Below are 21,907 nucleotides of genomic sequence, written 5' to 3'. Positions count from 1 at the left end.
TGGTAAGTGAACCAACAATCAGTTTAAAGGGCTTTTAAACAGCCTTGTTAAAACTGAACCAACACTGTCATATTTGTTTCTGACCAAAAAGTATGCATTTTCAAACGTTTTTATTTATATAAAAACACTTGGGAATGTGATTTTTTTTTTTTTGTTACCTAACATGCAAATGCAGTATTGATCAAATGCAGGTTTGAACGCAGTGTAATTTTGCAGTCATGTAAAGAAGTCACCAACAATTTATAAATGAAAAAAACTGTTACTTCCTTTGCAAAATGTTAAGAAAATAACATTAAAGATTACCTTTTTTGGCTCCCAAAATGTAAATATGATCACATTTCCATCTAGGCAGGTTTCAGCCATGTGTTAATATCCCATATTAATGAAATAAATTGACTTTGGGGACGACGTGGCGCAGTTGGGAGAGTGGCCGTGCCAGCAACCTGAGGGTTACTGGTTCAATCCCCACCTACCAACCTTGTCACGATCCGTGTGTCCTTGAGCAAGACACTTCGTCCTTGAGCAAGACACTTCACCCTTGCTCCTGATGGGTCGTGGTTAGGGCCTTGCATGGCATCCCTCACTATCAGTGTGTGAATGTGGAAATAGTGTCAAAGCGCTTTGATTACCTTGAAGGTAGAAAAGCACTATACAAGTATAACCCATTTACCATTTAATCACATCCGTTGTGTCCTTGAGCAAGACACGTCACCCTTGTTCCAGATGGGTCGTGGTTAAGGCCTTTCATGCCATCAGTGAGTGAATTTGGAAATCGTGGCAAAGCACATTGAGTACATTGAAGGTAGAAGCTTTATAAGTATAACCCATTTACCATCTACTTGAAATGGTAACGACATGAATTTCCTTTGACAGTTCCTTTGTAAAATGTAAAAAATAAAACATTGAATGTAACCTTTTTTTGGCTCCCAAAATGTAAAAATGTTTTGCATGTTGAGGCAGTATTAATGTATTAATTTACCTGCTGTGTTTTAAAACTTGCGCAAATAAACACGTCATTGCATTCTTCTGGTTGGTGTGCTTCAATTGTTGAATTTAGGTTTGTGAGACATTAAATCCACCACCACCTAGTGGACAGTAGTTGCTAGAGCAGCCTTCTATATCCCTGTTTGACTCACTGAGCCAAGGATTTAGGAATGAGTTTAACATTGGGTGGGAGTCGTGGGACATATATCAGCAACCTGACAGATCCGGTAATTGTTAAGAAATGTGTCATAGTCTAACTACACTGCCAAATATTTAAAAAAAAAAAATACATGTCCATAACTTGATCTACATTACATTTCTTTTGACATGACAATACCCACAGAGACGTAATAAACCAATTGTTCAATTTAAAGCACACAGTACTGGTAGATTTCGCAATTAAGATTAGGTATACTACAAGATTTGTTGAACAGTAGGTTCAGTGCAACAGTATATGAGTTGAGCGTGCTAGGCGTTGAGCTGAAAACTCGAGCTGTCCAGCACAAGCTCTTCAGGTGTTCGGGAGTGAGTGAAGTTTACTAAGGTGTACCGTTACAACCCCACCTCTAGTTTGCTGTAAGTGTCGAGCGCGATATGCATCTAAAAGCCAGAGCTGTCAACTCTGTCTAGCGCAAGCCCTTAAAGTGTTTGGGAGTAGGGTTTACTAACGTACAGTTAGGTACATAAATATTTGGACATTGAGACAATTTTCAGTATTCCAGCTCTGTACAACACCACATCGGATTTGAAATGAAACATTCAAGATGTGCTTTAAGTGCAGACTTTGAACTGTAATTTGAGGGTATTTACATCCAAATCAGGTGAACGGTGTAGAAATTACAACACATTTTATATGTGCCTTCCACCTTTTAAGGGACCAAAAGTAATTGGACAATTGGTGTGTTATTCCCTCGTTATTTCATTTACAAGGAGCAGATAAGAGGCCTACAGTTAATTTCAAGTGTGGTATATTAATTTGGAATCTGTGGGGGTCATGTCTCAATATGAAGTCCAAAGAGCTCTCACTATCAGTGAAGCAAGCCCATTAGGCTGAAAAATCAAGTCAAACCCATCAGAGAGATAGCAAAAACATTAGGTGTGGTCAAATCAACTGTTTGGTACATTCTTAAAAAGAGAGAGCGCACTGCTGAGATAAGCAACACCAAAAGATCTGGAAGACCACGGAAAACAACTATGGTGGATGACAGATGAATCCTTTCCCCTGTCAAGAAAAAACCCTTCACAACATTTGGCCAGATGAAGAAAACTCTCCAGGAGGTAGGTGTAGCTGTGTCCAAGTCAACAATTAAGAGAATACTTCACCAGAGGAAATACATAGGTTTCATCACAAATTGTAAACCATTTGTGAGCCTCAAAAACAGGAAGGCCAGATTAGAGTTTGCCAAGAAACATGTAAAAGAGCCTGTGCAGTTCTGGAACATCTTATGGACAGATGAGACAAAGATCAACTTGTACCAGAATGATGGAAAGAGAAGAGTATGGAGAAGGGAAGGAACTGCTCAAGATCCAAAGCATACCAGCTCATCAGTGAAGCATGGTAGTGGGCTGCATCGCTGCCAGTGGAACTGGATCCCTTAAATTTATTGATGATGTGACAGCTGACAAAAGCAGCAGAATGAATTCTGAAGTGTTTCGGGCAATATTATCTGCTCATTGGACGGCGCTTCACAATGCAGATGGACAATGACCCAAAGCATACTGTGAAAGCAACCAAAGAGTTATTTAAGGCAAAGAAGTGGAATGTTCTAAAATGGCCAAGTCAATCACCTGACCTGAATCCGATTGAGCATGCATTTCACTTGCTGAAGACAAAACTGAGGGAAAATGCTCAAAGAACAAGCAGGAACTGAAGACAGCTCCAGCAGAGGCCTGGCAGAGCATCACCATGGACAAAACCCAGCGTCTGGTGATGTCTGTGTTCCACTTTTCAGGCTGTCATTGACTGCAAAGGGGTTGCAACAAAGTATTAAAAAGTGACAATTTGATTTACGATTGTTAGTTTGTTCAATTACTTTTGGTCACTTAAAAGGTGGAAGGCACATATAAAATGTGTTTTAATTCCTACACCGTTCATCTGATTTGGATGTAAATACCCTCAAATTAAAGCTCAAAGTCAGCACTTAAAGCACATCTTGACTGTTTCATTTCAAATCCATTGTGGTGTTGTACAGAGCTGGAATGCTGAAAATTATGTTAATGTCCAAATATTTATGGACCTAACTGTACATACTGGCACAGCCACACTGTATGGCCTTCGTTACAGAAGCATAGCACATCAAATACACATTACAATGAAATACATTTGTCTATGGTATTGTGCTGGGTTGAGATGACAAAACATTTTAGCTAGTGTTAATGTTACTTAGGAGCACTAATAAAGTTGGCAATTTAAAAATAGGAACGTTTTGTTTTAAATTATTATTATTTTTTTTACAAAAGAAAGTTAATGTAAACAATCAGTTTATATGGCCGCATTTTGTGAATGTTTTAATATCTATATTCCAATTTGGTACTGTAAAAAGTATTTCATTAGCAGGCTTGGATGTAAATTGGATTGAGAATTTTGAAACATACTAACACTGACAAACATTTTCTGACCTTTTGTCTTAACATGTTTTAAAGTCTTCACACCATTTTGAAATAGCATCATGTAGCCAATCACAAGACCTCATTCTATCCTATCTTCTGAGGAAAACAAGTCAAAAAGAGAACTAAGTTAAAGTATTTTCCACGCTATTGGAAAAAGGTCACCTCAGTCTTAGTTCCAACAAATGTTGGTCTTGATTGTATGTAATTTGAGGTCTCGAGAGTTCTGTTTTTGTAATTCATGTGTCAGGTTGTGGTTTTTGCTCATCAGCATGTGTGAATTCCAAAAGGGAGCTACACTTCTTGCTGTTTATCTTTGAGCCAACTTGCGCTGTGGGCTAACCAAGGCTTCCTCTTTTGTTCGCCCTTGAGGTAAGAAGGTGGAGCTTGGTAGAGTTCCTCCGAGTTAGGGTCGCTGTTCTACGTGCAGTTTTGGTTCTTGCATGTGTTATTACCTGCTGTCTCTGGGACTGAAGAGCCTTGAGTGATATGAAGATGATTGGGATCCGTTTCCTGTGGACTCTGTTGGTGATTCACTGTGTGTTTGGTGAGATAGACTTTGATCCATTCCAATTCAGGATGAATTATGCTTTTCTTTAACCTGTGTGGTCCTTTTTGTATTGGTAGTGTGCGGTGACATTCAATTCCTTGAGAGGCAGGAGGGCGACTTGGTAGTCTTTCCTTGCTCCATCAAGTCCAGCATCCATTCACCTGCAGCCTTCTCTTTAAAGCGCACTTGGTTGCATCCTGATGATGTTCTCTTCAAGTACAAAGGGACAGAGGCGCATGTGGAAAAGGCTCATGACAAACGGCGTCTGGCGGTCAGCGGCGACCCAAGCAGCCACTCGGTGAATGTGACAATGTCTGACCTCAAAGCCAATGACACCGACCGATACGTTTGTGAGTTTGTGATAGAGAACCCTTCTTCTGAGGATGAACACCGAACAGGAGAGACAGAATTCTTCCTCCTTGTTGATACTGGTGAGTAAGCTTGATCTGTTGATGCACAACAACAATTCTCAGGGTATTCATCGATCGCAGTTGAACTATTCGGTTTGTCTCAGAAGATGTTTCGCCTCTCATCCAAACAGGCTTCATCAGACTTGATTTGTTACATCTAGTCTAGAACAATGGGAACATTCATAGACTCACAACAATATTTTCTACACCTGCGCTTCCTCACTGATTGACTTTTAGAGGCGTTCGTTCTGTTTGTACCCCAAACTAAATCTGATCAATCTAATCAGTTGGTCAGTGATACAGTGCACATGCCACGATAAGATGACAATAGTGCTTTGAAGTGATTCAAATTAATTTGCGATTAATTATGATCTAATAAATATTGAGAAAAGCCTTCAATGTGAGGTATTGATTTAAATGTATTTCATTGTGGCAGATCAAAAGATTGATACATAACCAAAAAAACTGGCTTATGGAGTCATTTGTTTTTCAGGTCAGTTCAGTTTCATAATTTTTATAGCACATTTAAACATAGTGCCAAAGTGCTCTACAGACATACAATTTAAAAATAGTGCAAAGCACTGTCAAATGCACATTTTAACACAGCAAGATGAATACACTAGCAGCAAGTATGCCCTAAAAGAAGTGCAAGAAAATATCACATTAAAATAGTAAAACGTAATAAATAAATGAAATGCAAAAACTAAGAAGGAAAACGACCAAGATATCCTGTGTAATTGGATTTCAACGCCACGGAGTACAAATATATTTTTAGCATAGATTTAAACGGGCTGATGGACTAAGAATATCAAATTTAAATTGGAAAGCTGTTCCTAACTGAAGTCTGTTTTTATAAGATGTTTTAACATCTTATAAAAACATTAACGTTAATTTTTGGTGCGTTAATATTAGTGTTAACGCACCAAAAAACAAAAGCAAGTATTAATTGTTGAACTTTTCCGACCAGTGTAATCGTTTGGTCAGATATAGTTTTAGTCCTAGACTAGATCTGACCTGGATGAATAAGAACATCAATAGACCCACAACAGTGTTTGCTACACCTGCGCTTCCAAACGGTTAACTAATGGAGGCTTTCTTTTTGTTTCTTGGACTAAATCTGACAAATCTAATTTGCTAATTCTATGCTAAAACACACTCCTGTTATTTTCAGTTCTCTTAAGGATAGGATAAACTTTTATTCATCCCACAATGTGGAAATTTTGTAGTTACAGTGTAGTTACCATATGTAAAAATCTGTTTTTACATACGGTAACAAAATTAAATGTAATGAAAAACTACAAATTAAATATAAATAATACACTAACGTTTTTACTGTACTATGTATGGATTAAACACACATATTGCACACCAAGAAAAAAAGCAGATCACAGTAATCTTATAAGTGTGTTGTAAATTCTTATGACTGTGGGTAGAAAAGACTTGCGGTGGCACTCCTGCCTGCCCTGTGGATGTGGAGTCCTCTTCGGCTTAGGACTTTAAGGTAGATATAAAAAATTAATTGATGGACTGTGAAAATCATCAAATAGTAAAAATATATTTTGTGGTATTGTAAACGTTTAAACTTTAGACTTGTGTTTCTACCCAAAGAAAACTCATCACTTTTTACAAGTAGAAATTTTCAGAGCGTGGTTTATGGTGTGTTAACATGAACAGAGCCTCCAAAGGTCAACGAGCGCAAGTGTAGCAAACAGTGTGTCTCTATGGATCCAGGTTAGATCTGGACTAGGACAAGATCCGACCAATTGATTAGATTAGTCAAATCTAATCTAGGAAACGAAAAAAAAAAGTTCTAGTCTTAATCCCAGACTTGATTTGACCTGAATGAATGGGCTAGTGCCTCCTTACCGTACTTGCCAACCTTGAGACCTCCGAATTCGGGAGATGGGGGGGTAGCGGGGGTGTATATTGTAGCCCGGAAGAGTTAGGGCTGCAAGGGATTCTGGGTGTTTGTTCTGTTGTGTTTATGTTGTGTTACGGTGCGGATGTTCTCCCAAAATGTGTTTGTCATTCTTGTTTGGTGTGGGTTCACAGTGTGGCGCATATTTGTAACAGTGTTAAAGATGTTTATACGGCCACCCTCAGTGTGACCTGTATGGCTGTTGATCAAGTATGTATTGCAGTCACTTATGTATGTCTGTAGAAGCTGCATACGACACGTGACGGGGCCGGCACGCTGTTTGTATGGAGAAAAAGCGGACGCGACGACAGGTTGTAGAGGACGCTAAAGGCAGTGCCATCACGGCACGCCCTCAATATTGTTGTCCGGGTGAAAATCGGGAGAATGGTTGCCCCGGGAGATTTTTGGGAAGGGCACTGAAATTTGGGAGTCTCCCGGAAAAATCGGGAATGTTGGCAAGTATGCTCCATACTGGTGAATTTTGGAGGCTTTGTTCTTGTAACACATACTACCAACCAGGCTTTGTTGAAAGATGCACTTGTAAAAAGTGCCCGAGTTCTTTTTCTAGTGTTCAATGTAGTAGTTTAAATATTTATTTTAAACTACTACTATATTTTGAATATGCGATCACATCAATGTGCAGATTTGCTAAATAAAATAAATATTTCTTATTTTATCTTCATACAGTTTACTTTCTAGAGACACAAATGGCACCGTTTCAGTGAAATTAATTTTTGATTAATTTAATCTGCATTTAATACACTTCCTTGTGGTTTAGATAAAATGTATTGGACATCTTTTAGTGTAAATTGTGTGCCAAAGTCACTTTTTTTTAACCGTTTTCTAAGACTGTTTGCAAACTGTTCATTCCCTTTTAATGAAACCATCCATGCCCCACCTTTTCCAAAGTATCAGCGATTTATATTTTGATGTACGCTGTTAATATAAATCATTAAGCCAAACATCACCGCTATTTCTTTTTTTGTCACAGTCAAAAACTAACTTCAGTAACCGTATTGGGAATCCCGGATCACAAAATATCTCATTGCATGTCGGTGATGTTGTGCACATGCCACTATTAGATGAAAATATTTATTTATCCTACCTTCTCTTGTATTTCCTCAAACCACGTTGCAATGTTAAGATGTCTTTTGTCTAAGTTTAGCGGCTAATTCAATTTACTGATCCATGTTGACAAAAAGGTCTTGTGGAAAATGGCGAATGGACAACACGGACATATTTATTTTCTAGACTTCAGTGAAGTATGAAACGAGGAGTAGTAACACTGGAAGCTCCAGGCAGCAGAGTGACGAGCAGAGAACCTTCAATGCATCCAGAAAGTATTCACAGCGCGTAATTTTCCCCCCACATTTTATTATGTTAGTTTTATTCCAAAATGTAATACAAGTTTAACACAAGTATCCAACACTGTAACATTTATAACTCAAAAGACAAAAATCATCATACTGTAGCTCCCCTTTAAAGGTCAAGGGTCTGCCCACCTATCAAACACAGGACTAAACAGCCATAAATAATAAAAAAAAATTGACAGACATAAATGAACTCAAAACATTAAGTACACAGTGGTACATGAATAATATAAAACATTGTAAACAGTAGGCATCAACTTTTTCTGTCTGTAGGTGCTGAGTTATGGCCGTCCACATTAACTTGCGAGCTCTGCTCAATGCTTTCCGCTGCATATTTTTGTTCCTTTTTAAATTTGACATTTTGACTTCAAAACGGCCTTCATCCTCAAAAGAGACCAAAGATGATTTGCATTTAAAACACCTTGTATTCTGGATAATATGTACTGGATATACTTTGGTGTGAATGCCATGGCAATTTAGTCATCAATATTGTTCCTTTAAGCTTTTTTTTATACCGGGGATTAAACAATTACTGCGAACCAGCAGGCTTGTTTTACCACTAACGTGATTTGACAAATAACAGCCATGTACATTTTTTTTTCAATCAAATTAGGACGCTAATTCATGTTTGTTTACACTATGGACAAGAATCAAATCTGTTCCAAAGTCAAACTGTCACCATCATAAAACATTACCTGCGCTAAGTTTTTACATTCTTAACTGTATATGTTTGAAAACCATCTCATTACTGTCAAATCCCATCCATCCATTTTCTACCGCTTGTCCCTCGGGGTCGCAGAGGTGCTGGAGCCTATGCCAGCTGCACTTGGGCGGAAGGCAGGGTACACCCTGGACAAGTCGCCACTTCATCACAGGGCCAACACAGAGACAACATTCACACACGAGGGCCAATTTAGTGTTGCTAATCAACATATCCCCAGGTGCATGTCTTTGGAGGTGGGAGGAAGCCGGAGTACTCGGAGAGAAACCACACAGTCACCAGGGGAACATGCACACATGATAAAATCAGAAATATTTTCACCTGTAATAGAATGTAAAGTAGAATGATTTGTTTATACAATTGTAAAAAGAGGTGAACTACTGTAACCTGTATAAACAACCAAACCCTAACTTGGTCCGCTGACTTCAAGCCAAAGAAAAATAAAAACTGTTTCACAATAATACCCTTTAATGCTTACTCAGATGCACTGTTAATTTTGACAGCAGTTTATTTTTAGTATTTGTCTTTTGAACAAAATGCTGTTTAGTTTTAATCATATTTCAGTCATCTAAATTGATTTACATTGTTACAACCTTTTAGTCAACTAAAATTACAGTAAATTTAGTCAACATTAGTCCTCTTCTGTCTCCCATGTGTACACATTTTGATGTGGGACTTCTTTAATGCAGACAATTTTGTTTTGGTCGTGAGAAATCCAACTTTCTTATCTCACAAAGAAAACCATTTGATTGGCTTTCCTTTGTAACTCATTCATGCGCCGTTTAAGAGCTGTAATTGGATATAGTTCTAAGAGGGATGTAAGGAAAAACGATAATAACCGCGGTAAAATTTGCGACAGTATAACTGTTTTAAAATAAATTATGTAAAAATCATGATTAATAGCTGCACTCATGGACTGACTGGGGAAGGTTGCTAGTTTAAATGCTAACATGAAAACAAGAGACATTTAACGTATTTTATCATTAAAAAAGGATATACCCTAATCTAAACTTATATGAACACATTGCTATCTGAACAATTAGGATGCTTAAATGTGCAAAAAAGCTGTGCGTGTGATTGTTCTATACTCGGAGGTGTTTTTAAGGCGCGTTCAAGGACCGTTGAACACTAGGACAATAGGACGCCACAAGGCCCACCAGAAAAAATAGATTTTATTTGTTGTGCACTCATTGAAATGCATCTTAAAGTGCTACAGCACAAACCAATATTTAAGACAATAAACTCTTAACCATTAAAACAGATAAAATACTAAGACTAGATCACTATCAGTGAAGCGTAGAACACAAAACCTGCAAAATAGTGGGTTTTCTAACAGTTGGTCTATTCTAGTTATTTAAAAAAATAATTGTTAAAGATTTCACTGTGTGTTGTTGAATGTTCATTCAACAATACGACGGTATTAATAACCCTGACCATTTTAGTCACGATAAACCTGATATTAAATTCTCATATGGTTTCATCCCTAATTCCAAACTTGCTCCGCCCAACTACAAGACCAAATTAAATTTGATTCGATCATTTTAGTTTAGTTTTTATTCGTCGAATAAAATGTCAGTTACATATGTCATTGTCTTATTCAACTGCGACCCCAAAAGGGACAAGTGGTAGAAAATGGATGGATGGATTATTAGTCAAACAAATTGACAAACAATATTACCGGTATTCAAATTTATAAGCACCAGTATGCCCACTTGCACCCTGCGGTGATGATGCTAACTGCGTGGCTAAGACAATTGGTGTAGTTTCTAAAAGGTCATTGTCTGAGCTTTCATCCCTACATTCCCTTCTTGAGACGCCCCCGGTGCTTGGGTGGACGTAGGGCCGATAGAAGTGTGCGCCGGGGGCTCGGCTGTCATCCCCTGTCTCCCCCCCCACGGCGAGGACCTGCCAGTGGAGGGGGTGAGCCTGACGAGGCGAAGGGGCCGAGATCCCGTGGAGCTGCTCTACCACTCCAAGCGCCACCACCGCACCGGACCGCCGCCCTCCTCCGCTTCCTCCTCCTCACGCTTCCAGCTGTGGTCGTCCCCGGGCCCCACGGGCTTCACGTACAACCTCACCCTGCGTCAGCTGCAGCCAGAGGACGGCGGCTTGTACAGCTGCCAGCTCCTCCTGCGCGGCCGCCATGACGGTAGCACGTCATTAGACAGCCGACGGGCTGTCTTTGTTTCCGTGCAAGGTAGGTGCTGACCTCACGGCCGCTTCCCAATTAACCTCTAACAGCATCTTTCATCTGGTTGACTTTGGTTTCCACCTCCTAACACTTAATCATTGCACAACGGCTGCAACCTTCTCAAGATCCCCATCTGTTGTTAAGCCTAGGAAGGAAGTGGCCTCATTGGCTTCTGCAATTCCACTGAACTCTTTAACTGCCACACTTCCTGTTATTACTTCTTCTACATCAGAGGACCGAGCGCTTCTTTTTGTCTCTGTTGGTCCTGGCAGGTCAGTGCAGCTGCTCCGGCTACACCACGCTGCTGTACGCGCTCTCTTCCTCCGTGGTCGTCCTCCTCGTGCTGCTCGCCACGCTGCTGCTCTGCCAAGTAAGTTTTGGTGTTGCCATCACCTGCCGGTCGAGGGCGTTACCCCACTTCCTCTCACAAGCTCACCACAGCAGTTTCACAACAGCTTTTCTTTCCTCACAAGGAAGGCAGCCAACACCCATGAAACTTTGATTTGATTGACAGGAAATGCATCTCACTGATTTTGTTTGCAGAAAAAAGCGTGCGGCTCCAAGCAGCACCCTCAAGTGCCCATCTACGAGGAGATGGTCGGCGTGCAGACCCCCACTGACAAATTGGATCCTCTGCATCTGGAGGAGCCGAGCGTGTACAGAAACTGTCGGAGGAAGAAATCCTGCCCAGAGAACGAGTACGAAACTTCAAGCGGGGCTCTCAGAAAGTAAAGTAGAACTCGTTAAGTCAGACGTCAAACTAGCTGGATTCTGAATAGCTTGATGCAAAGATTACTTCTATGCTCACAAATAAGTTATGTCGCGGTACATCCACACAAACGCAGCTCTCACACTTCCCCTTTTTCGTCCGTCTGAACTCCTTGAAGTATATTACCTTCAAACATCTGGAGCATATTCTCTCGTGCGGCCACAACATTATCTTGCTGTTTACTTGTGTCGCAAAATATTCTCACAACATTCTCAGTGCATGTTAAACCTATACACTCTAAAGCAGACCTGGGCAAATTAAGGCCCGGGGGCCACATGCGGCCCGTTAAACCTTTCAATCTGGGCCCACCGGACATTCCCAAATATTTTTTTTAGTTATTTAAGGTGGAAACTGTAGCTGCCATTATGATGTGCAGTGATGTTTTCAAATGACCGTAAGTCTTGAACTATACAAAGTATTTCAATGGTTGGAATCTGTGCTTTTGCATGATATACTAGTTACCATGGTAACCTAAGTCACAGCAGCTCAGACGAGGCACCAAGCAGTGTGGGAGCGTTTCCACAGTGTTTCCAGAGCGTCCAGCCTGAAATGCTGGTGTCAGGGACAGACGCGGAAGGAGATTTTTACAACAAAGTTCTAAAGCTAAGTGATATCTCAGATGTATCAGATTGTAGGTGGGTTTTTTTTTACCCATCGCGTTCATATTTCGCTGTTTGTTGCATTTTTGTTGCGTTTCGCTTGATTGTAAAATATGTCGATCGAGAGGGGGTGTGACGTTCATATGTTGTCAATATTCAGTGTTTTATCGGTCATAGTTACCGTATTTTTCGGAGTATAAGTCACTCCGGAGTATAAGTCGCACCGGCCGAAAATGCATAATAAAGAAGGAAAAAAAAACATAAGTCGCACTGGAGTATAAGTCGCATTTTTTGGGGAGATTTATTTGATAAAACCCAACACCAAGAATAGACATTTGAAAGGCAATTTAAAATAAATAAAGAATAGTGAACAACAGGCTGAATAATGGTACGTTATATGAGGCATAAATAACCAACGGAGAACGTGCCTGGTATGTTAACGTAACATATTATGGTAAGAGTCATTCAAATAACTATAACATATAGAACATGCTATACGTTTACCAAACAATCTGTCACTCCTAATCACTAAATCCCATGAAATCTTACACGTCTAGTCTCTTACGTGAATGAGCTAAATAATATTATTTGATATTTTACGGTAATGTGTTAATTTCACACATAAGTCGCTCCTGAGTATAAGTCGCACCCCCGGCCAAACTATGAAAAAAAACTGCAATGTATAGTCCGAAAAATACGGTAATATTGTAAATCCCACATTCTTTATTTTCAGGCACATTCTGGGTGTCTCATTCAGTAAAACATTTTTTAATTCCATTCCTTTTTTTTAGGCGGTCTGTCGTAACGTTTTAGCATTCAATCAGACATTATTGTGAGGTTTTGTATTAGTGATCCTAAAAATAGATATACCGGCCCCCCAGACACATTTTTTTCTCTAAATTTGGCCCCCTAGTCAAAATAATTGCCCAGGCCTGCTCTAAAGTATAGAGACGTTTTACTTTTATAGATTTGTTCAGGAATTGACAAAACACCCGACAGCAAAAAGTAGAAATTGTATAACTTTTATGATTTAAAAGTGCCCCAGCTCACGAGCTTTTCTGTATACCAGCTGTCCTGCTGCTTTTTGTTATGCTTTAGGTTACCAGCTAGTTGGCAAATGTTACAGTGGACCCCGTAAGATCCAACCAAAACATCCGATGTCTTACGCGCTAGCATTAGCTTAGAGCTAGAAATCGACATAACTTTGTTTTTTTACGACGGTAAGGAAGAAAGTGCGTGTGAAAGTCAGTGCTAGGAAGAAGCAGATGATATTAATTGAATTAAAGAAATAAAACATCAAAAACATGACAGAGCGTGTAGCTGACTTGAAGTAGTTGGGAGTGTATCACTGCAAGTTTGCACCAAACTGAAAGAGAATGAGTCCATAATGCCAGCCAGGAACGTTAAAATTGTATAAATGGCAGATTCATTGAAGCTGCTGAGGGTGTGTTTGACGGAAGCAGCTCATAGTGTAGAAGTCCACTCTCCCAATGCTGTACATTTCTAAAACTACTGTAATTGCTTGCAGTGCATTCTAGATATGTGGTTTGTATTCTATATTTCCTAATAAGTTTATTTTTCTTTCTAAAAGACAAGTTAAAACTGTTTGCTTTTGTAAGGGCCAAATACCAATAATTTATTATAATTCCTTTCAGTGGGCATTTCACAATACCAGTTATGTCACAACACCATTTACAGTCCACACAAAGTATTCACAGCGCTTCAAACATTAATTTAATTAATTTTGGAATAACTCGTCTCCGTCTTCCTCCCACCTCCAAAGACATGCACCTGGGGATAGGTTGATTGGCAACACTAAATTGGCTCTAGTGTGACTGTGATAGACTTGTCTGCCTGAGTGCAGCTGGGATAGACTCCAGCACCCCCAGGACAAGCGGTAGAAGATGGAAGGAATAACTTGTAACATAACAAAATGTGGAAAAAGTGAAGCGCTTAGAATACTTTCTGGATGCATTGGAAAATAATTAAATAAAATATATTTTTCTTTTGAAAAGTAAAGCTAAAAGTGCTGGTATGATCTTATCCTATTCCCCATCTGGCAACCCAGCAGCTAAAGTAGAGAGATACACAAATGTATACAGTTCCTGAAAAAGAAAAAGACGACAAACTGAAATAACAGCCAAGAAAATCTGTACTTTATTAATAGAATCGGAAATAAGCTCCATAAATTCACATGGAAACTTGTTTTTGTCCGGTGCATGTCCTTAACAATCACATTCTATGAGGAAAAGGAACAACATTAAAAGCCACAACTTTGTATTTCAGTTACAGACATTTTTTTTTCTCCACGTTTTTTTCTTTTCTTTTTAAAGTAAAGGCAAAAGTACCCACATTACCCCCCGCCCCCCAATCCTAAAAACCCCTTTAAAGAGCCTTTTATTAAAATCCTGGGCTTCTTCTCAGTAGGACCCACAGTGCTTTAGCAGAAGGACAAGCGCTCATTGGTTAAAAGGGTTACACAGCATGGCGATGTAAGGGCTCGCTAAAACATGACAAGAGACAAAAAGAAGCCAACATCAAACCCTGAACCCCAAGGACTTGCCCCTCCCACTTTGTGCATAGATCATGATCCTTTTAAAAACCAGCTGTTTGCACGGAGAGATGATTGACAAGTAACATCCTGCACAGGAATACACAAAGAAGCAAGAACATTTTCATTGATCGGTTTCAAATGTAAAGCAACGTCTACTTGGGATTTCACATGTAAAGCACTTTCTTTTTCTCTTTAAATTCAGTTGATTCTCAGTCTTATTTGGTAAATATGCGGAACTTGCTACAAACATTTCTTCTTGTCTTTTCAACTCAAAACAAACAAAGAAAGCAAACGCTTCACCGGTGCCTGTTGCTTAGTTGTGAAGAAACGATGGAGGAGTTGGGATGTTAGAACCCTGACCTTCCTGAGACAAAAATCCATGAATCTTTTACAAGTGTGCAAGATAGTGACCCAACATAATGGCAAACAACACAAACACACACACACACAAAAAGAGATCATGTGTCAACAACTTGAAATAGGACGACAACACAACACTGATCAATCCCAGAGTTCGCAAAGTAGCATAAATCTTCATTTCGCAAGGTTTTCATGTCCGTGTTTGACGCTTTTATGAAACACACAACATTCCTGTCATAGATTCCTACTCGCTCCACGGTTACACAAATGAAATGCTTGTAAACGACAAGTGGCTTTTGCAGAAGAAGAATCAAACAAAATTATAGGCACCTCTGAAATGACCTCCCCTCCTGTTTCCCATTGCTCTTGACGCTAACACCAGTCCTATGGCCACACTTCTTATCTTCAACCTTTTTTCAACCCCTAATAGTTTTTTTTCAACCTTTTTACATGGGAGCAAAATGGTGCAATACTCATTGATAATCCTGCATGGGGATTATTCCACAATAAAAGCCACTATAAGGTAGATAAACTTTTATACAATGAAAAGAAAAAGTCCATTAAGTCCTTGAGTAAACATTTACACATGAATTGTCACCGTCTCCCCTCCGTACTTTTATCTACGATTAGCTGAGTGAGGGCTACGACACACTAAGTGCAACATTAGAAGGTGACACACACACACACACTTGCATTTCAAAGTTTTTGCAAGGATTTGTAACTCAATGCAACACATTTCAAGCCTCTCAGCCTAGCTTTTAGACCATTTGCCTTGCTTGGTGCGTCGTTGCCAAGGAGATATCAGGGCCACACTTTCAAAGAAAAACAGTAATTCAACTGCAAGAATTATTTGGTCGTCTCAAGAGGATAAAGTCAGAAAACATGTTATGTTACAAAAAAAAGTTGTGCAATAATTTAAAGTCGTAATCTTACATAGAAATTATTTTTTACAAATGATGTAAAAAAGCGCACAATGGACCATCATGTAGGCCGCACAATCAATTTGCATTGTCTCCCCATGCTGGGATAGACTCCAGCTTACCCCTGAACCTAACCAGGATAAGCGCTATAAAAATAGAAGAAAAAAAGTTTAAGTTTATTAAAATGTATACACTTGTACAGTGTATAAACCTTAAGCTTTTAACGTTGTGTAGTTTTGAACGTTGTAGTATAGTTTACGCTTTTTACGTAGTATAAAGTGTTTTTGACGTATAAAGTTGACATATTTTACATTGTATAAAATGTATGTTTTGACCTTGTATTCGTTTGTACGTGGTATAAGTTTCCATTTTTTTTTACCTTGTATACGGTTTACATTTTTTACATTGTGTAAGTTTGTACGTTGAATAAAGTTTACGTTTAGAATGTTAAATCTACACGCCAACAATGTGACAGTTCGATGAAGTGTTTTCACAATTTTTGGGAAAATAATGTGAGCAAAAATACAACTTGATTGTAAAATATTTTTCCCCTCATAGTAGCTTGTTTTTAAAATGTTCTAATTTGACTTCACATTTTACTACAAAAATGACATTTGCTTGGCAAATATCGACTTGTTTTGATAAAACAATAGATTTTCCCTCGTGTAATATTAAAACATTTTTGTTGACAATTTTTCTTTTTCAAACGATAGTCTTTTGTCCCCGGGAAAAAATTAATCTTGTAAGGTTGATTTTCCAAGTTAAATTAGGAATTTTTGTGACTTTTTTTTTCCCTTTTCAAAGTTGATTATTTTTTCTTTTGAGTGTGGCCCTTTTTCCTTTGTATTTCATTGATTCAAGTATTTGTGTTTAATATTTATTTTCTGTAAGTGATGTTATTTTCGGAAATGCTCTAAGCTGAGGGGAATAATCATGTCTGGCAGGGTTGTTTTTTTTATATACTTTAAACAAATACACAGAGTACACTTGCTTCGATGTACTTCATCTTGTCCATAAAAAGCAAAATGTGCAGAATTTCAACCTCCAACTTTTGTACGATCAAGTATCCGTTTACAACCAAATTGGTTTCTTCGCATATTTGCGGGGGGACGAAAACAAAAGAGGAAAAAAAGCGAACATATTGCTCATCTTCAGGTGAGGCAAACACAAAGGTAACATTTGAGAGGCTACAATCGGAGGCGTGTTGCTGTTGCAAGATACTGCTATGTAGAAGAGAGCCTCTCAGTGCTGGTGCAGCATGTTTTCCACTCCTCGGCTATTGGGTCTGTCTGAGCTTGGATCATCAAGGCAGTTACAGAAACAGGCAATAGTGATTTTTGCTTGTGTGCTGCAGGACGTCACGTCCTGAAAAAGGTAGCCTTTTTTTCTTCCTTTTTAAGACTTTGTACCTCTCCAACTCGTCGCCGTGTGAGCGAGACTGATACAGTTTGGGCCCTAGGGAGCCTTTTTTTTTTTTTTTGGCTGTGTGGAAATGTACAGTTCATATCAGCGGGCCGGCTTTGAGCAGGACGTCAACATAAAAACGATTCAAATAAAAGGCAGCCGGGTCGCTGGTCTACTTCTTCCTGGGGTACGAGAGACTCGACCCTTCAGCTAGAAGTGCAGAGCTTTAACATATACAACCTTTTTGTTTTGTTTTTTTAAGATTTTTTCTGTCAAACTTCATAAAAATGATGTTAAAATGTGTGATATTTTTTTTTTCAGTTTTTTTTGGTTTTAAAAAAATATGTACCCGGGATTACCCATCATCAACTGTGCACTGTAGCAAACTGGAACCGTCCAACGCGAGGTTAGGTTTGTCCCACAAAAACATAAAAGAGAAATGTCAGTCGTTCCAGGATGTGATGCTGCTGCCCGTCAACACTTTCATCCCCCAGCCCCGCCCTTAGAGTGCTTTCAGTCAAGTTGGCACACTTTGTTGGCTTCTTTTCACACCACAACGTGTTGGGAGGCCGAGGTGTGCCAGAGTTTCAGAGCTGCGTCGTTGCGGTGGCGTCCGCTTCCCCCACCGCCATCCCCCTACCCTGAGATCATGCTCGGACACGGCGGGTGTTGTTGATAACGTGTTCCGACTAAAGATAGCAACAGTGTTTTGGAGAAATGGCGGCCATCGTGAAGTACGCAGTAGGGGTGGGTGGGGTCGGGCGGGGGACTGCTTGTAAAAGGGCCTCTTGTCTTTTGCATAGAAACTGGTACAAGGGCCTACTAGAGGAGGAGGTGGCGGGGGGGGGGGGGGTGATGACAGCATAGCAGCTAGGCGATGAGAGCAGCTTGGGCCAAAACAAAAGAGTTGAACAAGAAACAACCTGGACTGGAAGTAGTACAGAATACTGTCCAACACAATCAAAGTCTGTAGTATTGATCCCATTCGAGTGTTTTCTGCATATGAACAGTGAAGGGCTACTTCAGCGTGTCAACGCCACAACAAAAAAATCCAGAAATATGACTATTAAATCTTCCAGCTAAAGTGATTTTTGTGTGGTTTTTTTTTAAGAGTCGGTGGGCGTGGGCCACATCAGAGGCAGGCAGGTGGTTATTGCCAGATTGAGTCCGTTGAGAGGAAGTGCGGCTGATGCTGCTGTGGTGATGCCGGCCGCACACTCGATAAGGGGGCTTTAGGGGGGACCACAGTACAGAGGCACTCGGTGGCTTCCAAACGCCCGCCCCCTCCCCTTTCCCACCGCCCGCCTCCGGAGACGCTTCAGGTCTCCCGAAGAGCGCAAGGCTTAGAAACATTTGGAGTAACAGTGATATCAATCGTCCAAAAAAGAGCTGTCTTGATTTCTTGGATTGGAGCCTGCAGCTCCTCATAAGTGCTATGATTTCAAACAAAAAGAATACAAAAAAAAAAAGTCTTTCCTTTGTTGATCCAGAACACTCGTAAGTTTACTGCATTAGGAGCACCGCCGTCCTTTTATTTGGTAGTGTGCTAGATACCCATAGGCCTGTGGATCCAGTTTTTGTTGGGTACGGCACGCAAAGAGGACATCGTCCTCTGTTGCAGGGTTCAGTCCCCGCTGCTTTTTAAAAAACTTGGGGGACGGGGGATCGGCGCTCTGGAGGGAATCCAAGGAAGGTCTTTCAAGTTCCAAACAACAATGGAATACACGACGACAAGAAGAAAAGCAAAAGTGTATATTGCACAATGTAAACTGTCAAAGGTGGAGTCGTGTTCTTCCTCCTTGCCCACCGAGTCAGACTGAAGAGAAAAAGCACCAGTAAGAACTGGAGGTGACCCCCATTAGCCAGGTGGTCTTGTCAGTGATTAATATGCACACAGCTTACATTTTGGGACAGACATCAGAACCCCGAGCAGCCAGCAGCGTCGTAGAGAAGACAAACGCTGCGGTTAAAGAAGGTGAAAGTGTGCAAGACTACATCACGTACTTCATGAGTCCACTAAAGAAAAAGGCGGCTTGGGAAGAAGAACCTGGGCCAGAGAGCACTTAAGGCTAATTGTAGTGCTGAGAAACAAGGTAACGAGGAACGGTCCTCCCACCACCTCATTGGCCGCAGTGCATGCTGGGAATGCTCGCTTTGTTTGGGATGATTTCATTCTTCTTGGAGGAAAAAGGTAGATGGCAGCTTTGATTGCTTCTTCTAAAAAAAAAAAAAAGGTTTTTGTTTTATGTGTCAGTTTGTTGCAAAAATAAAAGACTGAGGTCTTAAGTTCGTGTGGGAGAAAACCTCAGATTTCTGCTTCACATTTCACAGTTCCAGAAAGTTCCAAAATGGTGCTGATTATCGCCACATGATTTGCTTGGATTTTGCTCCTGTACAAGCCCCTCCTCCTTCCTCCGTGGACGTGGTGTGGCGTCCTCCTACATGGACTCCCCACTCAGCAGGTCTCCAGGCAGCAGGGTGTTAATCTGGGTGGGGCTCCCCATCACCCGGGCGTCGTCTCCGCTGGGAGGCCCCCACAGGCTGGAGTACTGGGGCACGCCTCCCCAAAGAAGGTCGCCGCCGCTGGACTTGCCTCCGCCGCTGCTCCACTGGCCCATGGAGTGGGACGGCGCTGCCCCGCCCATTCGATTCTGATTGGGTCCCGGGTTGGCGTGCCAGCTGGTGGTGTTGTTGGAGGCCAGCGACTGGCCTTGTGCAAAGAAGCGGTTCACCTCCTCCTCGCCGGCAAACTCCGCCAAGATGGTGGTGTTACCCAGCACACACCTGACACAGGAAGCACGACATGGGTCAGCAAAATATTGTTTCCATGACAACATAATTGTGCAGGTTAGGATAAATGATTCTATTTTTCATTTTATTTTTCAAAACAATCCGATACGGCCTAAAATCTATATCACAATATATATATATACATATATATACATATATATATATACATATATATTACAGACTCCACGTTATATAATTTGACATATAAACCATAATAGAATCATTTCAAAATGGGTAAAAAGTTCCTAACTATGAAAAAAACTGCGACTTATAGTCCGAAAAATACGGTACTCGCAATTTTCAAGATCATTGACTGATTCCATTTTTGCTCACAATTATAATCTGACAAAAACACAGGATGGCAGTGTAACAATATCAATTATTTTTTAAATGATTGGCTCTGATTTAAATCATTTGTTTATTGCCTTCTAAGCTCTCCTGTGTCCAGGGACTTATTTCATGAGTTTGTAAACAAAAACATTTTCGGATGATAAAAAATATTGATACTGCGATGAGGTGGCGACTTGTCCAGGGTGTACCCCGCCTTCCGCCCGATTGTAGCTGAGATAGGCTCCAGCGCCCCCCGCGACCCCAAAGGGAATAAGCGGTAGAAAATGGATGGATGGAAAAATATTGATCTAACCACTGTAGTATCAACTGTAGATTAACTACGATCAAAGTATTGGACAGGACGTCGGAAATGTGTAAATAAAGTCGTACTTTATATAAGAAAAAAATGGGCATACAAAACGGTATGAAACGATCCTTTTATCTTGTTATCTGTTGTTCATTCATTCACCCGTAGGCTCGTGATCCTCAATCTCATCAACCACAATGCACCTGCTCCCGGTCTTTCTTACATCCGGTTTGCCGCAATGAATTGTGGAACATGCAGTATTTTAGTTAACCCTTTATTAGGCTATGAATTAGAAAACAACTCAATTCAGTGTCAGTATTGCTCAAATAATCAATATCAAATACATGTATAAATCAAATCAATTCCCTTTTAACTCTTTAACTGTAAATAATAATAGATCAGCAATTAAATCAAGTATGCAAATTATGAATGAACTATATAACCTACAAGTTACAACATCGACCACACTATGCTTGGTATCACTACTGTCAATATTTGTGTTGATCCACACTTCTGTTTACATTTCAGAGCTCTAGCTAGCGGTTAGCATGGCTTATTGTGTCCTTGCAGGTTTAGCTATTCCTTGTCCTCCAGTGATAATGATATCTGTAAGAAAGTTGATTTGCTGCCATGATTACTGACTTAAAAGTGGCTTTGCATTGTGGAGGAACATTAGCTGCTAGCAAAAATGCTACGTTGCTTCGAGGACGCAGTCGTTAGCTTTCCGCAGTCAAATTTGCAGGACAGAGCTAGAATGTGTCATCAGCATATGATATCACGATAGTACTAAAAGCTCTATTGTCGGCCAAATTGATATCATTTATATTGCATACTTTCAGTGATATCTATAAACATGTGGTGCGTCAAGTTAATGCAGTATAATAAAGCAATGGTGGCTTGGGATTCACTTCCTTAATTTTTGAATTCAGCAACTTTTTGTAAAAGATTAAGATGTAATATATTTACCGTATTTTCCGCACTATAAGGCGCACCTAAAAACCACAAATTTTCTCAAAAGCTGACAGTGCGCCTTATAACCCGGTGCGCTTTATATATGGATAAATATTAAGATTCATTTTCATAAAGTTTAGGTCTCGCAACTACGGTAAACAGCCGCCATCTT

General features: G+C 40.1%; 2 protein-coding genes across 5 annotated transcripts in view; one reads left to right on the top strand and one right to left on the bottom strand.

The window, feature by feature from the left end:
* Positions 1-3,976: 3,976 nt before the first annotated feature.
* Positions 3,977-15,119, top strand: cd7al (cd7 antigen-like). The gene is made up of 5 exons (XM_061983729.1): positions 3,977-4,138; positions 4,219-4,572; positions 10,374-10,757; positions 11,024-11,121; positions 11,295-15,119. The coding sequence occupies exons 1-5, from the start codon at positions 4,081-4,083 to the stop codon at positions 11,481-11,483; spliced, it is 1,083 nt and encodes a 360-aa protein (XP_061839713.1). The 5' UTR covers positions 3,977-4,080; the 3' UTR covers positions 11,484-15,119.
* The window catches only part of tnrc6c2 (trinucleotide repeat containing adaptor 6C2), a 54,372-nt gene continuing 46,718 nt past the window's right edge, over positions 14,254-21,907 (bottom strand). For all 4 annotated transcript variants that reach the window (XM_061983718.1, XM_061983720.1, XM_061983721.1 and 1 more), the window contains one exon: positions 14,254-20,141. In XM_061983718.1, the coding sequence (XP_061839702.1) occupies positions 19,796-20,141 (346 nt within the window). In that variant the 3' untranslated portion in view covers positions 14,254-19,795. The remainder of the gene's footprint in view (positions 20,142-21,907) is intronic.

Source organism: Nerophis lumbriciformis, linkage group LG25, assembly GCF_033978685.3.
Source record: "Nerophis lumbriciformis linkage group LG25, RoL_Nlum_v2.1, whole genome shotgun sequence".
Taxonomy (NCBI): Eukaryota; Metazoa; Chordata; class Actinopteri; order Syngnathiformes; family Syngnathidae; genus Nerophis; species Nerophis lumbriciformis.
Note: the sequence above shows the minus strand (reverse complement) of the source record. Positions and strands in the feature narration are given on the sequence as shown.